General features: G+C 42.1%; 1 protein-coding gene across 6 annotated transcripts; it reads left to right on the top strand.

Annotated features, from left to right (window-relative positions):
* Positions 1-196: 196 nt before the first annotated feature.
* On the top strand, positions 197-23,490 carry LOC112569145 (neuroglian-like). 6 transcript variants are annotated; one of them, XM_025246851.1, is made up of 11 exons: positions 240-299; positions 544-621; positions 8,795-8,917; positions 9,607-9,807; positions 11,923-12,255; positions 13,864-14,237; positions 17,588-17,798; positions 19,128-19,250; positions 20,386-20,532; positions 22,079-22,176; positions 22,605-23,490. In XM_025246851.1, exons 4-11 carry the CDS (start codon positions 9,765-9,767, stop codon positions 22,662-22,664), a joined length of 1,389 nt encoding a protein of 462 aa, XP_025102636.1. In that variant the 5' UTR covers positions 240-299; positions 544-621; positions 8,795-8,917; positions 9,607-9,764; the 3' UTR covers positions 22,665-23,490. The 6 variants fall into 6 exon arrangements, with proteins under 6 accessions (XP_025102634.1, XP_025102639.1, XP_025102635.1 ...); XM_025246849.1 differs by lacking the exons at positions 8,795-8,917; positions 9,607-9,807 and having other exon boundaries at positions 197-299; XM_025246850.1 differs by lacking the exons at positions 8,795-8,917; positions 9,607-9,807 and having other exon boundaries at positions 210-309.
* Positions 23,491-24,588: the final 1,098 nt, after the last annotated feature.

Raw genomic sequence — 24,588 nt, forward strand, 5'->3', positions numbered from 1 at the left:
AGGCATTTTTCGTTTGCTCACAAGGGCAGGCATACATACTCATACAGACAAAATACTTTACACACAGGAGTAAAGATACATTATCATGGTAGTTTGGATCTCCGATCACTTCTAGTCTCATATCGTGAAACTTCGAGAAGCACGCTTGAAAGCCTTTGTGCTTCGTGTGACATACCCCTTAGTGACGTAAGAGAATCCCAGACTCAATAGGACAACTCGGTAAACAAGCTGGAAAGACAGCTTGCTTTCTGGTCCGAGCCTCTCACCAAGAAAGGAAGCTGTGGACTATTGTGCAGGAGGTAAGAAAATGTAAGGTGTAGCTTTGAAACTATCCAATTTTGCTCAATGATTTAAACCTTTACTTATACGCCTTGCATGTCAGGGCAACGCAGCGCAGCCTAAACTCGTGTATGCGGGTAGCTACTAATTAGCAACATAGTATATCCTTTTTCCAGCACCACATAACTGAGCAGTGTTAGTACTGACATATCGTTCGACGTTACAATGCACCATTTATTTAAATTAAACTAAGTTAAATTGCAGTGATTTACCACTGAACCATGCCATGCAAGATAGAGGGAGTGATATGTTGCTGCTTTCTACTGCCTGCAGCGGCGATTGGTGAGTGCGACATTTTTACTATGTATTATATACATAGACATATAATATTTATATTATATCCCATTTACATTAAGTACACTTTTAAATACGTTAAATCTATTTCTGTTCTACTTTAGCAACATCGAGAAAACCTGCACAAGGACGCACCATGTACACTCTCTGTGACAGGCAAACATTCCTCACTAGTAAGATTGTTGTTAAGATAAATATGTTGATTAAATAGTATAAGGCATCCCCCCCAAAATATGCTAACTTTAAATAATAATCAATGTATAGTGTTTACCGATTTAGAAACAAGATTAATGGTTCAATTATACACTCACTTTTCAAGTGACAATAAAGGCACTATTTATTTACAAAATCAATAGTTAAATGTAAAATGGATAAATAGTGCAGCTTAGAATAGAATAGAATCAGTTTATTGAATAGGCCATCGGCCCTTTTCAAGGGGCCCTTTTCAAGGGGGAACATAACCATCATAGATAATAATCAATAGTAATACAATTATATATAATATAGGTAATATAATCAATAGTAATATTATACAACATGCCCAGGTGCAAGTAAATATATGCATTGTCATTTAACCATATACCATACAGTTATAGAAATATGTAAGTACAAATACTTATTAAATTAATTTCAGTCACAAGACAACATATAGCAAACTAACATTAACATATGTTTGGTCTAAGTCACAGTTTTTCTTATTTATAGTGTATTGTAAACAAAAGAGGCAAGGCATAGTGTAGTTCGCATTCTATTATCTATCATCAAGAGTGTGAAATGGAAAAGGGAAGGGTGCTTAAAATATTTATTAGGGATGAAAAGTTTACGAAGGTCCATATATTTAGGGTATCAAAGGAGAAAGTGCTGTTCAGTTTCAACTATGTCAGGGCAAAAGGGGCAGTTCAGACATTCTGATTGAGTTAAGGAATAACGCTGCTGATGGCATTTAAGCACAGTTATACCCATTCTAAATTTTATGAAAGCATCTCTTATGCCTCTGTGTTTCAACCAGACAAGATAGTTGCTTAAAATAATATGAGTCTTAAATGTATTGTATGGGAAATATCTTGAACTGCTTTGAATAGCATCATGCCACTGTTGGTGGTGACAATCTATCAGTCTCTGCTTCAGGATTTGTAGGAACAGTTTATCATTTCCAGCACTTTGGCTTTCCCACACCATGCCAAAACCATATTTATACAAAAATATCATAATAAAGTGCAGCCATGTTTTCTTGTTTTGCTCATGAAGTAGTGTTAACATTAAATAGGCTTTTTTCTGGAGTCTAGTTTGTGGCATTCTTATAAGGCGGAGCCAATAACCAACACACCGTACTGATGTATTAACAAAGGGAATCTACCACATTCCCCATATGTCAATGAGTTAGGTGTCCTCGTTGTGACTCCTAAAAATCTTTTCATTGCAAAGGTGTGAACCTTCTCAATGCTATCGTTACTGGTACACAGACCCCATATTTCAGAGCCGTATAAAAGTATTGGCTGGACCTGTGCATCAAAAAGTTTGAAAAAATGGTTAGGTGAAGTATCGCCAATGTACCATAACAGTTTGAGAATACCTATAACTCCCCTCTTTGCTTTTTCGGCTATATCTTCTAATGCATGTGTAAAAATACACCTTGTAGAGAAAACTATACCCAAGTATTTGTATGCATTCACAATTTTTAAAGAAGAATTACCAAATAACCATTTTTCTTTACAAGATATAAAACCACCATTTCGAAAAATCAAGACATTTGATTTGTCAAGGTTAACAGTGAGATTTAAAGACCTTGAGCACTGAAAAAGACTGTTCAACTGGTTCTGCAGTCCAATGATTTTATCTGATACAAGGGCAACATCATCAGCAAAAAGTAAAATAAATACCTCAATAAGTTCTGGGGTTAGCTGGACACCGTGCTTCCCATACTCATTTATGTCCTTTGTTAGTTCGTTTATAAACAAAGTAAATAATACAGGGCTGCAAATCTCACCTTGTTTAAGGCCACGGGGGCATTCAATATAATCAGACAGTTTTGCACCACCTCGCACTCTAGCCTTTACATTATTGTACATGCTTTGGATTGCTAAAAACATTTTTCCTTTTAAACCATTTTTGATAAGTACATTCCATAGCTTGTTTCTTGAAACCATATCAAACGCTTGACGAAAGTTTATGAAAGCAACATACAATTTTTTATGGTTTAGTAGCTGTTTCTGAATTAATGCCATGAGGACAAAGGCTTGGTCTATGGTACTGTACCCTCTCCTGAACCCTGCTTGTTCCTCCCCAATTATTTCATTGTCCTCCATCCAATCTGTAATTCTCTTATTCAAAATAGCACTATATATTTTGCTACAGACATTTACAAGAGAAATGCCTCAATAATTTTCTGGTTTACTGGGATCACCTTTTTTGTGTAATGGTTGTATTATTGATTCTGTCCACTGGTCAGGAAATAGGCTGTTGTCAAACAGGTAGTTAAAGTATGTGGTGAGAAAAGGGAGCACATAATCTAAGGCAGGGATGCACAACCTTCGGCCCGCGGGCCATATCTGGCCCGCGACGCGGTGCCATCCGGCCCGCGAAACTTCTGCCAACAGTGCAGGAAATCGGCATGTTAGTATTAAAAAAAAACGAAAAAAAAAACGAAAAAAGGGAAGAAGTATTTATCCCCACGTAGGGGCGTTTCCCAATGTTTTTTTCGATGGACGAACATTTCGATTCAGTGCTCCGACTTGGTGTCTCTACGATACAGCCGGACATTCAGAAGAAGTTGGTTTCGGGAAAACAACTTCAAATATCCCACTAATTACTACATAATTAATGGTAAGTACAACTTGTTTCTAGTAAAAATGGTATCTGCACTATTTTTTGTTCTTTTTTGTATTTTTTCGGTGAAGTGGCCCGCGACACGGCTGTCCGAAATGGATATGGCCCGCGACTCGGCTGCCCGAAATGGATATGGCCCGCGACTCGGCTGCCCGAAATGGATATGGCCCGCAGGCCGAAAAAGGTTGTGCATCACTGATCTAAGGCATATTTATAAAGTTCTCCAATTAAGCCATCTGGCCCAGCTGCCTTCTTATTGTTTAAGGATCTCAAAACATTTACTATTTCTTCTTTTGAGATAACACTGTTTAGTGCTTCATCATTTTCCTTAGTGTTGCTACTAGTATCCTCTGTTACACTATTATAATGAGCTGTAGTACTGTTTTCTGTCACTTCTTCGCTTGGGTTAAAAACACAGTTAAAATGGTTGAACCATTGTTCAATAGGTATAGGGTGTGCAGCTGAGGTTTTCCTCTGGATGGTCTTGACTGTTTCCCAAGACCGTTTAGAATCAGTTATATTTTCTTTTAGACATCTCACTAAAGAGTTTTTATGGTCTGCTTTTTTCTTACAAAGCAATTTTTTGTAGATTTTCCTATATTGCAGATATATATATCTATCCTCATCAGAGTGAGATGTACAAAATTTCTTGAGGGTCTTGCGTAGATGTTTCCTGCTTTCTCTACATTCTGCATCAAACCAAACTTTTCTCCTCTCTCTCCCTGTGTATATGGTCTTCTTAACACATTCACCAGCTAACCGTAAGCCATCACTGAACATTGTAAGGGCAGTATTTATGTCTTTTACAATAAGATTTTCAGCCTCCCTAAAGAGGCTTTGCACTACATCACTTTGAAGGTTGTTCTGAAACTCTATGATTTTATCATCTATCCATATAAATTTTTCAAAATTACATTCTGAAGTTTGCTTGTCTTGATCTCCACTATTGAAACGAGTTAAGTACGTTAACTCTACAGGCATGTGTTTGGATTCCACCATAGGTAAAACTGAGAGAAGATGACACACCCTCAGTAAAGTTTCAGAAACAATAAAATAATCAATAACACTGCAACCTGTTCTAGAGATGTATGTAAAGTTTCCACTAAAAGTGCCATGGCTAGATGTATGCAATGTTTCTAAACCATTAACAATTACAAGGTTAAATTCATTACAGACCTGCAACAAGTAACGTCCAAAAGAGTTAATTACTACATCCGCAGAGCATCTGTGGAAATTACATAAAGTAGTAACACACTGTTGATCTATACCACTCTCATCATCGTCAGCTGTACTCAAATTCTCGGATCCTGTCCTTGCATTCAGGTCGCCTAAAATCATCAGCGGTAATTCTCCCAGTTGTTTTGGTACTTCTAGTATACAGTCTTCTAATATGGCTATGCCATTGTAGATATCAGTATCTTTATAGTAAGGTGAATTTGGTGGAGGAATGTACAGACCTAAAAGTACAACGTCTTGATCTCCACCCATCAGTTGTTTTGACATCTTAATAGCAACCATGTTATCAAATTCAACCAAAATTTGTGTAACGAATTGTCTCAAGTCATTCTTAATTAGTAAAGCTACACCGCCCGAAAGCCTGCCGGGGAATCTGACAATTTAAGAGCAGGTGAGGTAAAAACTGTAAAATTTGGGAACATAGCCTCAGGCACTGATTTGCAGAATGTTTCTACCAGTAAAACAATGTGAAATTTATCAAACAGTAACAGCAAGTCTGTCTTACCGTCCACAGAAAGTCCCTCGATATTATATGATAGGAATTTTAATGAACTATAGTAGGCCGGGCCATCCTGTCATTTTTTCCTTGTTGGTGTTCTTTTTAGGGTACTGTATTCCATTTTCGATGTCGTTTTCGAGGTCCTCCATTCACTGGGTAGGCAACTCTGACCACTCGTACGAGGTGATTGATTTACTTGACTACCGTTCTTTGCATGCGCTGTACGAGGGGGCTGTCTACGTCCTGAAGATTGTCTATCTGTACAATCTTGCTCCGAATTTTCACTGTATTCACTGGATTCGCTCTGCTTAGCATGCTGATCACTTGCACACACATTTGCATACACGCTGCTAACAGAGCGTTTAGTAGACATCGCACCATGCGTTTCACAGTTGGTGTCAGTGTCGCCAGCGAAGGATGTCTGGAGGGGAGAAGATCGGGTAGGTTGTTGGCGTCTCTCACTCCGATCTTGTCCATTCGATTGAGTTTGACGTATGTATTCCTGGCAGTTTGCGGCACCTAGGGTGTCAGTACCAGGGTGGTCGGGGTCCGTCGTATGCTTGCCATCTTCGTTAACTACTTTATTAACAGCAACCTCGTTGTCGATTCTGGGACGTGTGCGTCTCGGTTCTGTGTGGAGTTGTCCCTTTTTGTAAAAGGCAAACTTCCCTTTTTCACGGGCTTTTGATATGTTATTTGCCTGAAGTCTCGTCAGGTCAGAGGCTACTCTAATACCGGCCATTCGAAGATTGTCCTTCACATTCTTATCGCTTAGTAGCATCATTTTGTCGGACCATCGATGAAATTGTACAATCATGGGTCGGGGGCGGTTGTCGCCAGTCCTCTTAAACCCAAGTCGATGGGCCCGCTCAATGTCCTCAGCACACCATGATTTTACATCACATAGTTTGTTCAAGAGACTAATCACTTTTGAGCTGCACTCTGTGTAGTTCTCACCGATACTTTCTTGTATGCCGAACAGCCTAATATTTTTTCGTCTGGACACGGCCTCGAGCTTATCCATTTCCGTTATGATTTCATACATTTTTTCTTTTAGTAGTTCATTTTCATCTGTTAATTCGTTGATCCGTCTCTCATTTCCAAGTACATTTTCTTTGACCAAATCAATACCTTGCTGGAGCCTGGAGATGTTTTGTATCAAGGATTGGCAGGAAGTCTGAATTTGTTGCGAAATCTGTTGAGTAATAGAATCCTCAATACCGCTCAGCTGAGTGTGTACGGTGCAAACAAAAGTGGTCTGAGACTGCTCCATGCGGGAAAGAGAAGTAGATAGAACGGCAAGAGTGGACGATATGCTTTGGATAGTGGGTTGTTCTGACACAAGTCCGGCCTGGGTGTGGTGTTCGTTAGCACTTGCACTTGCAATAAAAATCAGAAAAGTGTTCTGCAATTTTTTTTTTGCTTTGTTTTTGTTTTTTTGGGGTGTTGCAACGAACTTTGTGTCTGGGTAGGTTTAGGAGAAGGAACTAAAGAACTGATTTTTGGTAACCTGGACTGATTCATCGTTCAGCTAAAGGAGAATCCTTCCAAAGTCTGTCATAAGTATGCACAGTAAGGTGTAAGCAGGCGTGTTGATGCGCTAGAGATACCTTCCGACCATATTAGTTTTACGGAATTGGGTTCTTCTCGTAAACACAGACTAGTAAAAAACATTCGTACAGCAGGTACAGTCTGTAGTTTTGAAAAAAAATTGTTACAATCGGGTCATTCTCGTAATCTTATATTTTGTTGGAATTTTAGAGCTGCAATATTGTTAAGTAGCTACTTGATTGATTTCCTGCTAGTAACAACTTTTATGAGGAGGCCAGAAAGGGAAGGAATTAAACCGGAAAACCCCACGACGGCCAGCCCTAATTGGTTGGTTGATTTAGTTTGAAAAGGCTTTAGATGTTGTTTTTTATTCTAAAAAAAGATTTATGATACGATTGAGGAAACAACCTGAAGTACCCGGAGAATACTTTCAGAAGCCAGACCTGTTAGCAAGAGAAACATGCGAAGTCCCGATATCGGATATGTAATAAAAACGTGTTTTTCTTACTTTAATTGTGACAATAGACACTCTTTCCACATGACGTACCTAACGAGGGCCGCCACCAGTTAGTGTAATCATCACATGTAACCGCTGCGCTATCGTGTTGCTCTATAATGGAAATTAGTCGTTAGAGATTCAAATTAGTATTTTAGTAGTCCCCTATTTTACGTTTCATGCTCGTCGAGAGGTCGGACACTGGGCAGCGAGTGCGAGACCTTCACTTGTCTACGTTTTCTTCACCGGTGTACATTGATGTAACCACAGATAAGTCTGAGGTTGAAACTGTGCGCAAATCGATGAATACATAAGGGAGAAAATACGGGAACCTTTAGGAATTCTTCCACTATGGATTATTTCCCTTTGACAGCTGAAAATGTCGACCAATCCGGCATTTTGATGTTTAAAAGTAGGCGAGGGATTAGTTGATCAAGCGCTATGTCCAAGTCAGTTGCCGGTTACTCAATTCAACTTAGATTTGTACTAAAACAACCGAACATTAGAAGAAAACGGTAAATAATATTTAAATTCTAATGTATATTTTAATAAATATGTGCTTGTTTTGTGCTTACTGTGTATATATATATATTAAGCAAGATATTTTTCAAATCAAAATCAAATCAAAATCAAAACAAACTTTATTGTCTGGCGAGGATACCCAGGACAGAAATTTTTTGTCGCTCACAAGGGCAGGTATACATACTCATATAGACATTAAACACACAGGAGTAAAGATACAAGTAGTTAGGATCTCCGTCAAGAAATTCCAATACTTAAAATTTCTGTGTATATATTAAATAAATAATTGGCATTGCAGGTTGCAACAAAATGTCTGAATTCCATTGTCTTCATCCTCCTAGTCCTAGCTTCTATGTAAAGGCTGTGGTGAATGTACTGACTGGGATGACTTTTAGAAGCAAGTCATAATCCGGACGACCCAGAAACACCATCACTGAATTCATATAGCTCCTTCTGTGAGAAACACCATCACTTCATATAACTCCTTTTGTGAATTCCATTCAAAGCAGTTTATGTTTTATCCTAACAACAAACCTTGGGTGACCAAGGGCCTAAAAGCAGTGCTTAACAAAAGAAACATGTGTTCTCCACGGTTCATGCCTCATACGACAGAAAATCGAACTCGGTACATACAGAGAGGTCCTTGATGGTATCCGTTGAGTCAAGGGTGAACAAATAAACAAGTCCAAAATAGAGTCTCAGTTTGTTTTCGCCTCTCCGTCGGGAATAGCTAGTAATAACGCGGAGTTAATTGGAAACAGGGGTTTCTAATGTGATAGATTTTGCTACAGATAACTCGTGAAAGGCTTTTATTTGTGTGCATGGTGTGTGTAATTAAATTATAAACAAAAGACTGTTAATTGTACGTCTGTCTTCATTTCTTCTGCCTGTTAGTGGGATCATGGGGATATAAGTTCGTGGTGCAATGCATTTACTTGGAACGTTTTCCTTTTTACAGTATGTCGCATAGGTGCATGGGAAACTTTCCACCACTAAAGATAAACATAATAATTTAGTACGTGTGTTTTCAGGAAGCACAGGAACACAATGCACTGCAGCAAACAAAAGGAACTTGATTTGCAAATTTCCATTCAACGTGAACTTAACGCAAAGCGATTTTGCAGTTTACTTTTATCCTGACGATGGCGGCGAAGGTCACTGATTAGTCAATATTGTATTTAAAAAAACAAATGGATGGATTGCTATCATTAAAGAAAATAAAAAAGACAAAGATATGTAAAGTATATGTCAAGCAAGCAATGAAAACCCAATCTCTAGAAATGGTTTCAACGCTTATTTAATTAGTTCTAATTAACAGATAAATGATTTTTTTTTTAAGCAAGAAACCAGAATTAAAATCTGTGGACTTTAAAAATCAATGGTAAAATCCTGGAAATTGGTAAAGCATAATTGTGAAATAACGAAATTATAAGCCAGTTTAAAAAAAACTCTGTCCTGCATAATGAATTAATAGTGTCACAAAGATAAAAACTCAAAGAAAAATTTTCTGCATTAAGATCATATGCTGTATCAAATTTTATTTAAAATTTAAAATCTCATGTAATTTATGATATTACTATTGGGTTTGTGAGATCTTTACACTAAGGTAACTACTTCATGAGCATGACTTTGAATCTCAAAGTTGTTAATTACAGCCTTGCTTACCCGTTTGCTTTAATAAATATAGGTCAAGAAGGTAAACTACGATTAATATGCAATGAGCCTATGATGTACAACACTTTGTGTCTAGACAAATACTAGAGGAAATTAAGGCCTTTTACCTTTACTTTCAAACAATGATGCTTGCATGTGCTTGAGAGTGATGTAAAGAATCATCCTGCAGAGCCACTGGTGGACTGCGCATGGGACAAGTCAGAGCTTAGATGCATCCAACAAGAAGATTTCGAGTGCAAACACCCGGTGTCTGAAATAGCTGAAATCACCATTCCAGAAACCTTTGGGGACAAAAATGGAAGTTAAAGATGTGTACCTGAAGGCCATATGCATCATACTGTCAAATCCTGTCGACCTCCTGACGAGAGAGGTAGCTCTGAAGTACATGTTTATGAGAGAAAGTTTTATGGGACATTCTTTAAAACAATATCCATCACATAAAAACAGTTAATATTATTATGTATAAGCGTGCCTTCTATAGTAATAAACAAAGCTATAGACAACAAAATAATCCTGAATGGCGTTTTTTAATTTAAAATTATTTTTATAAAAAAATTGGTTGCTTCTGACAGTACTGTGCTTAAGGAAAAGTAATATTTAAATGATCTTTTCTGTGTCATTTAGTGTGTGAATATGAAACATTAAAGGCATTCTTTATTTTTATTTTTGATGCCGTCACCAAAATCTTTTGTACTTTTGGTTATGATGGTGAATCAGCCCCCCCCCCCCTTGTCACGCGCACCAGTCTGTTGAGAAACAGGGGGTGTTACCTTTGTTGTCAGAAGATTATTGCCCTTACCAGTATCGGAGAGTGTTTTTTGGTTGCGTCGTGTTTAAGCGTCAGAACACGACGTCATTTTATGACGTAGTTTTAGAAGTTTGGGGAGAGTGAAAATTTTTGGAGGAAGCAGACGACAGAGGGAGAGAGAGCCATCGGGCAATCGAGAGGCTGATTGATCCAGCGGCGGCTGTTAATTGTGGTATTATAGATTGGAGTGGATTGATGACAGACTCGCTGTTGCTGTGTTGCTGTAGAGCCGCTGCTACTGTGTTTTGTGGATTGCAACTTAGTTTAGAACACTTGCTGCTGTTGTGGTTAAACAGCCGACTCACAGTTTGCTGAAGGTTGTACGCCGATTCTGCTGAGAGGAAGCAGTGGCAGTCGCCAAGCAGACGAGAGGTTCCTGTTGAAAGAAGAACCCGAGCCGGCGATAAGGCGGAGAACATCCTCATCAAAGCCTCGGAGAGTGTTGAGCAAGTGGGCTCCACTCTCGTACCTGACAACGACGACGACACACCGACCTCATGGAGGGCCGTCGCTGTCGTTTTTAAATTCGTTCAATGGAGTGTCGAGGACACTGACGATTTAATTGTCCGCGGATGCCGACAACGCAAAGTAAGAATTTTGCCTTTTGAGTTTACCTGTAGAGGGAGAGCGGGGGAGGTCGTACCCCACATTGTTAATCTCCACCGTCTACGTTAGAGGGAGAATAAGACGGTTTACACGGACTGTGTGGGTGTGTGTGATGAACATTAATGAGCACACGGACATTGCTGGTGGCTAGAAAAGTGCTCGGAGAGACGTATCGTTAGGTGTGGATTGAAACGGACATGTGTATGTCGTCTTGGTGAAATTAAGAGAACTGTTGTAGCAGCCTGTGCGCTGTCGTAGTATTCCTATCGACAGGCGTGCTCTATAGGCAGCTGGTGATGGCATTTGGCTGACGTCCACAACATCCACCTGTACATAAGGTGCAACTGTTTTGACAGCGAGAGACTCACCGTAAACACGTGGGCTACAAATGGCACCAAAAACCTTTTGGCTGCCACAGATGATCACATTTTGTTTTTATTCATTCTTGGTTTTTATCGACTTGCAAGAAATGTCGAGAATACACTCAGAGTCGCTAAAGAAAATAACTATTCTTCCGATTAAAAGCGTTTAATATCGTTACTATGGCGTTACTTTGTCCCACGTATACTGGTCGCTTTTGGTGCCTGCCAGCCCGTTGTCCTGGCAACTAACGGAGCTGCGAGTTGGGAGGACAGGCGACTGGTCCGGGTTGCATATGCGGCCTTGAAAATAAGTCTTAAATCTCCGGTCTTAAGTGCAAGTCACCTTTGTTACGTTTGGTGGGAGGAGTCGACTTGCCGCGTGAGACCGGTGAGACAGACTTATTACAAGCTCCTACACCACCACAATCTTTACAAGTTAAGACAACAAATTGAGCTTAAGGTAAGCTCAGACCTAAAGCCCCGCATGCAGCCCACCCCTTGTGACGGGCGAGGTTCTTGCGCTGTTCCTTCTCAAGTGTATTTCAGTAAAACATCTGGAAGTTCCTGGATGGAGCCAGTCATACTGTAGTGATGTAGTGCTGTCTGTAGTGATGCTACGTAGCAAACAACGGATTTGTTTCTCTCCTTTGTGTTGGGATTAGTTGTTGCCGAGCAACTGTCTGACGTTTCTGTCTGTTGCCTGTTGCAGTGTTGCTGTGTCTAGAAGCCCGAGCGACAGACCTGGAGGTGGAGGAAGGTTCCAGAGTCCGACTTCTGTGCAAGACGTCATCAGACCTGCTCGACAGAAGCCACCTGCAGGTGCGCTGGTACCAAAACGGACGGGAACTGAACATGAACGTCACGCAGAGCAACAAAATCATCAAAAACATCAACAACAAGAAATACTCGCAAAAGGCGGACAAAACCCGCTTCACTCTCGTCATCCGTAACGCCCAGTTGGAAGACGCTGGCCTCTACACTTGCGAGGGTTATTATGCCAACGGCTCTGTACTGTGGACAACCACTTCCCTTGCTGTCAAAGGTAAGAAGCCTGACGTGTGTGTATGTGTGTCGGTATGCGTATGCGTGTGTCTTTGGGGTGTCGGTCAGTCGTCTCTTGACCGCCACCTGTGGTTGGGGGGATCACATGGATAGAATCGGCAGCTGACAGGCCGCCATCTTGTCTATTGTGGGCGACAGTCAGCAGGTGCTGTACACAGTGTGCAGGACGACCTGTCCAGTCTTTGCGTTTGTGTCAGTTCATCCTCTGGTCACCGCGGTGTTGGTCCCCTTCTAAGGTTCCTTGAAGGACAGTCTTCGACAAGGTGTCGTGCCGAGTCACGTGACCAAAGACCAGCTTACGTCGCTTGACTGTTGACAGTAGAGGCGTCCTATGAGTGTGGCCATCTTGTTTCCTACAAAGTCGTTGGATCTATGTTTTCTGTATGAGATCCGGAGCAGCCTCCTCAGGCACTTGTTTTTCAATGCCGGGGTTCTCCTTTCAGTCTCGGCGAGCAGAGTCCACGCGTCACATCCGTACAGCAGGATCGGCACTACCAGGGGTTTGTGCAGCTTGTACTTTGTAGTGAACCTCATCTTTTGACTATGCCAGATCCTATCTAATCTAGCCATTGCTGCTGTTATGTCACGATCCTGATATGGATATCTGGCGTGGAGCTGCCGTCCTTGGAGAAAGTGATTCCCAAGTTTACAGAGATCTCTGCTTTGTCACTGCCATTGACCATAACTTTGCTCTTTTCAGTGCTGGTCTCCATTCCATGTGAATGTGAACTGTCTGTCAGTCTGTTGTTGAGGCCTTACAGGTCTATGTTAGTGCCTGCTAACAGGTCTGTCATCTGCAAAGCACAGTTTTCAGATCGGTCTTTCACCAGTTGAGATGGAAGCATGATGGTGGAGAGCTTCGAGCATGATATTCTCCAAGAAGATTGTTAAACAGCCCCGGTGATAGTTGGCATCCTTGGCATACACATTCTGTGGTGCTGCAGTAATCTCCTATTTGTTGTTCAGCAGTATTGAACTCATTGAGCTGTTTACAGCGCTTCAGTGAATTGAACGAGGTCTTCTTCGATGTTGAATTTTTGCATTACATGCCACAGCCCTCGTGCCAGACGCTGTCAAATGCCTTTTTAAAGTCAGTGAAGTTACAGTACAGGTTCCGCTAATGCTGAAGATGCTTTTTTATAAGAATGTGACAGTTGAAGATCTGCTCAACTGTGCTTCTACGTGGTCTGAAGCCAGCCTGGAGCCTGCCGATAGGGAGTGTGGTCATTGTTGATCCGGGCCGCTGATCTTTTTTCCCTAAATGATGAAGCAGCTTGGAAGCCTTCGGAAGCGTGACGTCAGCGACCTTGCACACTTCCCTTCTAAGCCAATCTCCGCTTCACTCTTTGACAGCTATGAAACTTGTTCTGGGGGAATAATTCTACAACTTTTAAATACTATGAAGGGTGACATAAAGTGAATTGCGACAGGCAAAATAGCTCAAGGCCTTAAACTGATGACAGGTAAAGGTAAAATCAATGAGGGCCCATCCAACACTAGCGAGACGATGTTTCTACAAGTATATTAGATTATAAACCTTCATGAGCTGTAGTGTAGTGGTGGACACTAAGGATGGATTGATTCGCAGGTAGGCCAGGGCCTCCGACGTCTGTGGAAGTGCGAAGTTGCCATGGAAACCGAGCAGAACTGGCGTGGCGGGCAGCCCCTCCTAACGGGGCCAAGATCAGGGAGTACTCGCTGGAGTTCAACACCAGTGAGGAGCCGGACGTGTGGTACCCGTACTACGAGCGCATACCCGGCGACCGTCACGAGTTCTTCGTGGACCTGCCCCCCTACGGCATCTACACCTTCCGCCTGCTGGCCCGCAATGACATCGGCGACAGCCAGCCCAGTGACGTCACGCGGCGCAGCTGCACCACGCCGCCCGACAAGCCGGACCGCAGCCCCAAACAGGTGGTGACGCGCACACACAAGAAGGGCTACCTTGTCATCGAGTGGACGGTGGGTAGGACGTCACTGTCGGTCATTGCACACACACACACATGCACACCCACATCAAAACACATTCACACCCACATTCACAACCACATTCACACACATTCACACACACACACACACATCAAAACGTATTCACACACACTTCACACATCTTCAGACTCTTCCACTCCTGCTGAACAAAGGACGAATGTTGCACTGACTAACACGTCTGCACTCGTCCACTAATGGTCATCACGGTCCTCTGGCACAGCGAGAACTGGAACAACACACAACAGCTAATGCATTACAGCAGGTAACACTATACACACAGGTAACACCTTACACACAGCAGCTAAAACTAAGCAGTGTTGAGAATACACGAAGGAGTGTAGTGAATACACTAAGCAGTGTTGACTGTTGATAATACACTAAGCAGTTTTGTAAACTAAGCAGTGTTCACAATACACTAAGCAGCTTTGTGAATACACTAAGCAGTGTTCACAATACACTGAGCAGTGTTGACAGTGTTGATAATACACTATGCAGTGTTGACAGCTTTGTGAATACGCTAAGCAGTGGTCTGGTGCCCGCCAGACAGACGGCCACAGTTGTAGGGTCTGGCTCGGGCGCCATGTCCGGGGCGACTCGCGTCACTAACGAGACAAGATGGCGTCGTGCAGTGACGGTTGATGTGTTTGTCTCCTCTTGCCGGTTAATGCCCACTTAACTAACACGGGTAGTTTTTGGTTTGGGAGCATCAGGACAGGGTTTGCGGTGTTTGTAGACAGCGTGAGTGTGGTTATGGCGGTCTCTGTGCTGCTATTACCAAAGCCTTTTATGGTTCATTCAGGGGAGGTAACACCCTTTTATCCACTCGCCGGTATTTAGACAACTGCAGACAACTCTCTCATCGCAGCCTCACATGACGAAAGCGACCATCAGGTGCCGACACCTGCGTGAAAGTTGAAGACCCGACAACAAGGTGTCCTTCACCCTCATACCTCGTGACACGTCACAGCTGTTCGTTGTGATGTCACAGTTTGTACATCTCTTGTGACTTTCACGAGGTTTGGTTTTCCTGAGGTCTCGCAGACTTCCAAGTCTTTTCGACTTTTTGCGACTTGTGGAGCAGGAGGTGAGCTGCTGTCAGCGGCTGTGTCGCGGTCGGCACTAACCGCGTTTTGCAAACAAAAATCAAGTTTGGGGTTCGTTGCAGAACGTCTATTGTCAGATAAAATCCCTAGCTCTCGGCCATCATTCTTTTTCTTCCATACCTCTCGAGAACTATACTTTTTTAAGAGGAAGATGCTTCCAACGACTTGTGGCTACAGAGAGACAGCGCCTGGAACCCGTAGTTAAAAACTCAGTACGAAAAACACCATTAGCAACCACCAGAACCTTTCTGCAGCTTCTTGATCTTTTTCGCTGCCAGCCTGAAATAAGATGCCTGCCAAGGCATTGCAAGCCTTGAAGAAAAAGGTTTCATGGGCGCAGAGCGACTGAACCACAACATCAACCCAAACCACAAGCAGTGAGAACAAAGATTTAGTGGTACAAACAACAGACAACTCTGTCGCCAGCCCCCCTACACCTGCTGCTACCTAACCGCAAGTACACAACCGACTCATGCCACAGACACCGGAACCAGCTGAGAACCTACGACATCTTGTCCGAGGTAACAATTTCCAGAAAATTCTCTGTCTGCTTGAGACTTGAGACGAAATTTCACGCGGCTGCCCAGACCTTATTTGGGGTTGTGCCCGGGCGCCATATTAGCTTCTGTAGTCCCACAGAAAACCAAATAATTCCCTGCTTGTAGCCGGCAACCCAGGCCCCAGCCCCATTCTCGTTTTTGTTGTCTGGCCGAAATTATTGGAGAGTTCATGGGGAGGGAGGGAAGGGAGGGGGCTAGGCGTACTCAGGCAGTGGGGTGAATTGTCGGCCCTTTGACAGCCAGATACCTGAGTGTCATGTCTTTCATTTTTTCTGACTTTTCCTTTATTTTTTTCTGTGCACTCGCTCGCCGGACTGCCGGCACGAGGCGTCGGATGGCAGACAGCAAGGGGGGGGGATAACCACGGGATGAGGACGTAGTGGCGGAAAGCGAGGGGTGATAAGCACGTGACGAGGACGTAGTGCCAGACAGCGAGGGGCGATAACCCGTGATGAGGACGTAGTGGTGGACAGCAAGGGGTGATAAGCACGTGACGAGGACGTAGTGCCAGACAGCGAGGGGCGATAACCACGTGATGAGGACGTAGTGGCGGACAGCGAGGGGTGATAATCACGGGATGAGGACGTAGTGGCCGCTGCTTGTTGGCCTCCAGTCCTTGTTGGTCAATACTGAGTCACAGGTCCGCACACTGAGGTGACAGTCGGTCCACCAGTGACGTCCGTCTGATGACAGACAAGGGCTGGAGGAAGTGGAGGGGCTGGGGTCCTGGTGCAGGAACCGAGGGAAAGGCTGAGGTTTGAATGTCTGACCTGCTGGCATTAAGAGGACAGCACCACACAGCAGGGGCAGCTAATCGCATTTACTCCTCAACGTGACCTGCGACCTTCCTGGCGCAAGACGGATCAGCAGAACTCGCGTTTGGCGCATGCGTATTACAGACTTCCGTTACATATTTAACTACTAACAACAACAACCACAACAACAACAATAAACGCGTGAATTGTGCAGCGCATAAGCAACATGCTCAGCTCTTGAGACTAGAGTGAGACAGAGACAACGTACGAAGGACGGAGGGATAAGCAGCAGTACTTACGACTGACAGAAGACATAAATACAGAAGACACAACAAAGAATGTGGTAGCAGGAACCTCGAGGGTGGAGGCTGCAGGTGGACCAGCACCGTGTGCACTGCTATCAGCAGCGATGCACAGGAAGAGATGAGTTGTGACCGTGTCAAGCACTCAGTGACGGGTGGGCAGCAGGCAAATATTGACTGGGGGAGAGTTTGACTGTTTCGCTGAACAGGAACCATAAACCATGTTGTTGTTGTTGTTGTTGTTGTTGTTGTTGTGGTGGTGGTGGTGGTGGTGGTGGTGGTGGTGGTGGTCGGTGGTGGTGGTGTCTGGTAAACAGGAATAATAAGAGGACGGTCATCAGACGTGGGAAGGGAGATACTACTGTCTTCTTTCTGTAAGAGACTAAAATTGTGCACAGTGAGCTAGGCCCTGCAGATGACGGGTATATAGACGGGTGGAATGCTGCTTGTGTGGGTAGATGTATAGACGGGTGGAATGCTAGGTATGTGGGTAGATGTATAGACGGGTTGAATGCCAGTTGAGTAGGCAGTTGCATGGACACAGAGGCGGTCAAAGTGTCAGAAGTGAATGAGTTGTGATGTTAGTGACGTCCCCACGTGCAGCTGCAGTACTGGAAGTCCAGCGAGGGCCGGCGCAAGATGCAGGAGGTTGATATCACAGTCACCCCCGACACCGTGGAGCGCCACCCAGTGGTGAGGGCCACTCTGGCCGGCCTACCCGCCAACATAGCCCTGCGAGGCCAGGTTGCGGTGAGGAACACGCACTACACCGGGCCGCCCAGCAAGACCATCGACTTCTTCACACCGGAAGGAAGTAAGTCGCTATGGATGACGTCATCGTTCACGGTTAGGGGTCGTGTGCACAAGTGCGCCGCCAAGTCCCGAGATGATTGGCTTAGTGACTAAACAGTCGACTAAACTGCTCGTGACATATTTAGTTTAGCCATGCACCTGGCACTTAGCACCTGACATTTAGCACCTGGCAGTTAGCACGTGGTACTTAGCTAACACCTGCCATTTAGCACCTGACACGTAGCACCTGGCATTTAGCACCGTGCAGTCGCTGTTGTTGTCGATTACGACAGTAACCTGTGTCTGGAGCTCGACACGGAGTGGGAGTGATCCACGTGCACCTTACATTGGCTAATATTTGAGAATTCAATTGAATCTTTTTTTCAAGGGCCTTTGCCCCATTAGAAGGGGAGGCAAACAGCAAAGATAATGCACTGCTACAGTAACACGTGATATGAAAGCTATAATTGCAAACACTGCCATCAGATGTTATATAGGTACGTAGATTAATCTTCTACTGTAGACGTGTGAGTGTAGACAAGGTATAATTTCACATTTTAACAACTTGTTCATTTGATGAGGCCTGTAACAAACTCATTTTCAATGTGTTGGGACTAATCTACCATTGTGTGTATGAACCTTACTTTAGGGCTTGACAACAGAGGACACAGTGAGCATCTTCATTTCGTGACCTAATGGGCACAGAGGGTGGTGTGTAGTGAGTCCTCTACACCGGAGACAATTAAGTGCAGTACCGGACACACCCAGTCTCCACTGAGCCCAACTGTCACCGTCTGGTCCTCGGTGTCCACTGGCAAATATTGTAACAGCTCTTGCGATCCCATAAGGAGAATAAAAAAAAAGCCTCTCACTACTATTGATGGGATACTCCCACTCCTGTCATCTACACAACACCTGTGGTTGCTGTAACTTGCTTGTAAACAAGCGGACCTGTTGTAACCCTGTTTAACCACAAAAAAACACAAGAGTAAATAACTTTGTGTTAATATTGGATAAACAGTTACTTTTGTCCGTGGCATCTAACTCCATAAGCATTGTGTAAACCCTGCTGTCATCGTTCATTCTGACTAGTTTCAAACATCCAACACATTCACTAACTCAGCTTATTGTACTTTGGTATCTACCTAACTTACATAAGCTGAGTCACTGAGCTCATCTAACCCCAAGAGAAGTTTGAGATGCCTTGTCTCACTCATCCTGTAGTTGAGAGGTGCGTGAGGTACACATAGGCCTCAGTTGATATGCAAGTACAGTAACATAAACACGGGTATAGACCACTAAACAAGGGGACAGCTTCTGGAAACATCTGTCATGTGATGATATGTGACAGCGCCCAGCGCCGTGCTGAGCCTGCCGACGGTGGAGGTGGAGGAGGACTACGTCCTGCTGTCGCGGGAGCCGCCGGTGGAACCCAACGGCTGCCTGACAGACTTTGAGATCGGGTATCAACCAGGTGGGTTCACGGGTAGGCGGGTTGACAGCCAGGTGGGTGTACAGTGATGTTTACTGAGAACAACTAGAAACAGAAAAAAACAGCCCCTCAATAATAATAAACGGCAGTCACAGAGATTGATAGTTAGCCACGCCTACTAATACTGTGACTATACTTAGCCACGCCTACTAACACTGTGACTGATAGCCACGACTACTAACACTGTGAGTGATAGCCACGCCTACTAACACTGTGACTGATAGCCACGACTACTAACACTGTGACTGATAGCCACGCCTACTAACACTGTGACTGATAGTCACGCCTACTAACACTGTGACTGATAGCCACGCCTACTAACACTGTGGCTGCTGGCAGCTAAAGTCTGTATTTCCGCTCTGAATGCAGATGTGACTCACATTATCCTCTGCTCCTTCAGTCTTTTGTTTTTAGAACAACGACGGCGACAGAATTTCTCTCTCCTGTCGTCTTTTTTTTTTCGTCCACACATGTTCGTGTTCTCACTTCCTGTTCTGTGTCCTATTGTTGATCCGACCCCAGAGCTATTAATAGAGTCAGGGTGTTGGGATGGGGAGGCAGGCACGAAGCCACAAAAGTCTTGCTGTGGGTTTCCTGGGCATCACACCACACCCACCAGGTCAGGGGGAAGGTCGTTTGAAGTCAGCTCTCGAGGAGTCTCGCGAGCCCCTACAGCAAACTCTAGTAAAACTTCACACAGTGTCATCCACCAAACCTATTCTTTCCTTTTACATCAACTTTTACATTAACTAATTTATTTCCCCGATACTTCCATCATTAATTCCTCCCAACTGAACTTGTTGACCTCTGTCTCCTCACAACTGAACCTTTAGATTTCTGCCATTCTTTCCTTCCTTGTTGCATTCTTTTGTTTTCTATATTTTCTTTCTATATTCCTTTTTTATTTAACTTGTAAATATTGATTTTGTAAACATTGATATTTTTATACTGTTGTTGACAAGAAGTGTTGTGACTCAACTGGTTTCCACTTGAATGTGTGATGCTTGTGACGAGGGGTTAGCTAACCCCCGCCATGCTGATGGACAAAGCTGCAGTCAGACCTCATCCCCGGATGTGAGTTGTCATTGTGTGTTGTTGTCTCTGTTGTGTTCTACAGTGGAGGGCGCCCAGCTCGGCCCAGTAAGGAACCTGAAGCCCAAAATAGATGACCCTGAGACCTTGCAAGCCAAGATCACTGGTTTGGAACCGGCCAATAATTACCGCCTTGTGGTGTCGGCACGAACCAGTTCCGGGCGGGGCAAGGGTTAGTCATTTATCTCATCCATTTTCTTCCGTCCTGCCTCACTGACTTCAGTCACACACCAGTGAATGATGATTTGTCCATTTTTCAGACTAATGTAGAATCAGATAATATATCAACGTTCTTTTTTTTTAAATTCACTACGCTCACTCCGCTATTATATCGCTTCTGAGAGTTGTGTGTGTGTGGATTCCTCTGTGTGTGTGTGTATTCTTTTTTTTACATAAACATTTATTCTCCATTAACACATTACATGACAAAATCATCTAAATCATATTCCTTGAAATATAACAAACGTACATAATATCACAAACATTAAATAGTGCCAGACATTTTTGTCCCCTACATTTTTATGAGTCATTTCAATATACTATTCTTCATATAATAGTCTTCATTTACCCATTAATCATATAGCATATTCTATGTTTAAGCCATTCACTCCATTGCACTATACCATATATAACAATATAAAAGACATATAAGGTAGTGTATGTCAACATGTATGAAAGTCTAGTCACTGTTTAGATTTTGGTCAAAAAGTTGAATATAAGGTAGCCAAAGTTGTACAACTTTTTCTTCTTTCATTTCCAGACCTGCATTAAAAATTTCAATTTTAAATCTATGTTGCAGTATCTGAATGAATGGTTGCAACTGAGGTGTGGTTTTTTTTTTAAATCTGCAAGAGTATATGTATGATTTAGCAAGCAGTAAAATTAAATCCAGTACATCATCTGTCTTAAATGTATTACTGCATCCAAATAAAACCCGGTGTTCGCTTAAAATCATCCTTGTCATAATCCCACATTTGTTTGACCCATAATTTTGAAAGCTTTGCCAGAAATCTTGAACACATTTACATTTCCAAAAAATATGTTGAATGTTTTCCTTTTCACATCTACAATAGTCACAAAGATCATCAATTTCTAGACCCATATTAAATAAAGCTATTTTTGTCCAAAGTATTCTATGCAGGACTCTGATTTGGAGCCATTTTAATTAAATCTTGGCTACTTTCCTGAATATAATATGCCAATCAACATTTCTATTTAGTCTTGTATCCCATTTTGAGCAAAAGTTAGGGACATATATATTAGTTACCATTTTATCATAATACAGTCTTGCACCTTTCTGTACAGATTGAATTACACTAAGAGTTTTTATTTAGCGAGGGTTTAAAGGACATTATCTCATCGAAAAGTGTTTTCCAAAATATGAAGATAGTCTAATGCATCAACCTCTGCTTCTAAAACTACTGCTCACTTACCTTTAACTGGCAGTAAGGTGCAGGGTTAGGTCTCTCCCGTCCTTTTCTGTCCTTTTCGTTTCCTTTCCTGTTTTTATTTTCCTTACAGAGTTACTCGCAAGCATTTCTACCGAACATAAATCATACCACATTTCCTGAAATAGATTAATTACACGTAATTTAGTTTGTTTCATAACCTGGCATTAGATTTTTAGACCATACACTTTGGCTATGGCCCAAAGCAAATCATTTCCTACGCCTACCATTTCAGTTTATTAAAACTACTTGAATCTGTGTTATGTTAAGGTTCACCTGTACCTGTATATATGGTGGTGCTACCTGTCGTCGCTGGTTTGACTTTGATTGCAGTAGCTGTTACTGTTCTACTAAAACTAAAACGAACGGTGAGTTGAAAATGACAAATAACGAATCTATGAAATAAATTCATATACTTAAACATTAGGAAGTGTTTCTGGACATGAAACGTTTACCAATACATATTGTTTATTACGCGTGTGTTTCTAGCATTTTGCTAGAGACTAAAATTGGTTAAGAAAAAACATTCCTCTCTTTCTCTCTCACGCACACACAGACAACATGGACACATATTTTGAAAGTAAGAATTCGAAGAAACCAATAAATGTGTGTGTGTGTGTTTGAAAAAGAGAAAGAAAGAGCGTGCATGTGCATGTGTATGCAATCGAGTGCATACTTGCTATGTTTTCATTTAGATGTCTTAAAACTGTTGCTTTTTCAAAATGTCTTTTTAATCAAATTTTCTATAAAAAATTAAATAATTGTAACATCTTATAGTTGACTTTTATTCTTTCAGAAAAAGCAAGAAGAGAATATGAACATGAAATGGAAGCAGGTCATCACCTCTGATGTTTAAAATGTTTTGCTCGTGTGGATAAGTGTGAAGATGAACTAGCTTGATATTAATTCAGCAGACATATCTACAATCACTTAGCCTAAGTCTAACACAAAAGGAAGAGATTTTTATATATTTGATTTAACTGTCAGGAAAATTTTTAAGTAAAATGAAATATGGGAACATGATTTGGTGGATATAAACTCACATTATTTTTTTTTTCACTGCAATCAAACACAGTTTGCTTTTTGTTTATTGTTTAGGCCTCCTGACTGTTGTACACAGACTTTTCAATGTTTTGTGTTTCCCATAATATGCTGTTATCACAGATTCATAATGACTGTGTAGATGTGCACTACATCTCTGAACTGGCCTCCACTTACAATTTGTGACTTTTGTTGACTGTTGATTTCGCTTTCTTATCAACATATTTCTGTCGTTGGGGGGCTGGTACTGCACGAGCAAGGTAAGTGCATTAAACAATAACTTTTGGTCTTATTTTTCTTCTTCTTTTCAGGCTCTTTCTCTTTCATCACTTCCTCCTCGTCCTTTTCCTTCTTACCATCACCACAAATGTTTTACCTTCAGACAGGCTCGCTGTTTTGTATGGAATCAGCTGGAACATATTTCCAGTGACCTGGACACATTCCAGGCTCACAAGAGAAGGAGTAATTACAAGGAAGATCAATTTATTCTCTCAAGCTTAGTTTACCTTTTGATTTACTGACACTCAACTTGATGCTGAGGGAATCAAAGATTCCTGTTTCTAACACACACACATTTCTACCACAACAATGGATTGAGATTTATTTTTGAAAGAATAAAAACCGGATATTACCAATGTCAAGAAGACTTATTGCGCACATTTTATTTTGGTAGCATGAGTGCAATTTAATTAAATTCACTAAAATGACAACGGAAATGAAATGCATCGTCTTAAAACAGTTCGATATGTAGACAGAAATTGCGTAGACAAGGGAGATAATCACTAACTTTACAAGTCGTGCAGTTTGGTCATTAATGCCCTTAGCATATCTCTCTAGATATACGACTTTCCTGTCCAAGAGTCGCCCTTTATCCATCTTATCCATCTTATCCACTCACATGAGGTGTCTGCACCCTTAGCAACGTCCTCGATGTCAGCATCCTTCAAGAGTCACACCAGGATGCCCTCTGAACTCAGTGACCTCACCATAACCTGCTGCTGACTGACATATTCTCCCCCCCCCCTCCTGTGCAACAGTTACATCTCTCTGTAAAGCACATCGTAGTACAGTCAGCTGTTTTCAAACCTTCTTGTGTCAATGTTAAATAGGTTTCCTTTGTAGTAACATTTTTTGCAGGAAGAAGACCACACAGGAAATAATACAGGCAGGCATCAAGATGACAGGAAAAGCAAACATTGCACTAGAAAATAGAGATTTACACGTTGGACTATTAAAAATATGACGACGACGACGACGATGACGATGATGATGATGATGATGATGATGATGATGATGATGATAAGTAATTTATTCAGATCATTATCTAAGGAACTTTAGTGCTTAATGACAGAATTATAAAAAAATTCGTTAAAATAAATAAATAAAATAAATAAATGTTTTATGGGATTAGAGACAAAGTAATATCAAGCGCCTGACCGAGGGCAGCAGAGGAAGCGGGGATGGAGAGAATAATAAAAATGATAGAAGTATTTATAATTAACCATACACTTGAAGGGAAGCGGATGACAGAGTAATTAGCGCTCTGACGTTTGACCTGAGAGCGCGCTGGTTCAATGCCCGATGAGAGCAGCAAACTTCCCCCATACATGTGCACTTAAGTGTGTCAAGTGTATTTAAGATTATTTTACAGGTTTTTAGTCCGTAAAGCTGAGTTACTTTTATCTTTGTATTTTAAATTCACGTGTCAGTAACCTGCTAGACTTGTTAAAAAATTCCCT

Source organism: Pomacea canaliculata, linkage group LG7 (assembly GCF_003073045.1).
Source record: "Pomacea canaliculata isolate SZHN2017 linkage group LG7, ASM307304v1, whole genome shotgun sequence".
NCBI classification, from domain to species: Eukaryota; Metazoa; Mollusca; class Gastropoda; order Architaenioglossa; family Ampullariidae; genus Pomacea; species Pomacea canaliculata.

Coding starts and splice junctions, on each gene's coding strand:
- LOC112569145 (XM_025246849.1), top strand. CDS start 561: ATGCCATGCAAGATAGAGGGAGTGATATGTTGCTGCTTTCTACTGCCT. Junction 622..11,922: donor ACTGCCTGCAGCGGCGATTG/GTGAGTGCGACA, acceptor TGCCTGTTGCAG/TGTTGCTGTGTCTAGAAGCC. Junction 17,799..19,127: donor CTTCTTCACACCGGAAGGAA/GTAAGTCGCTAT, acceptor GATATGTGACAG/CGCCCAGCGCCGTGCTGAGC.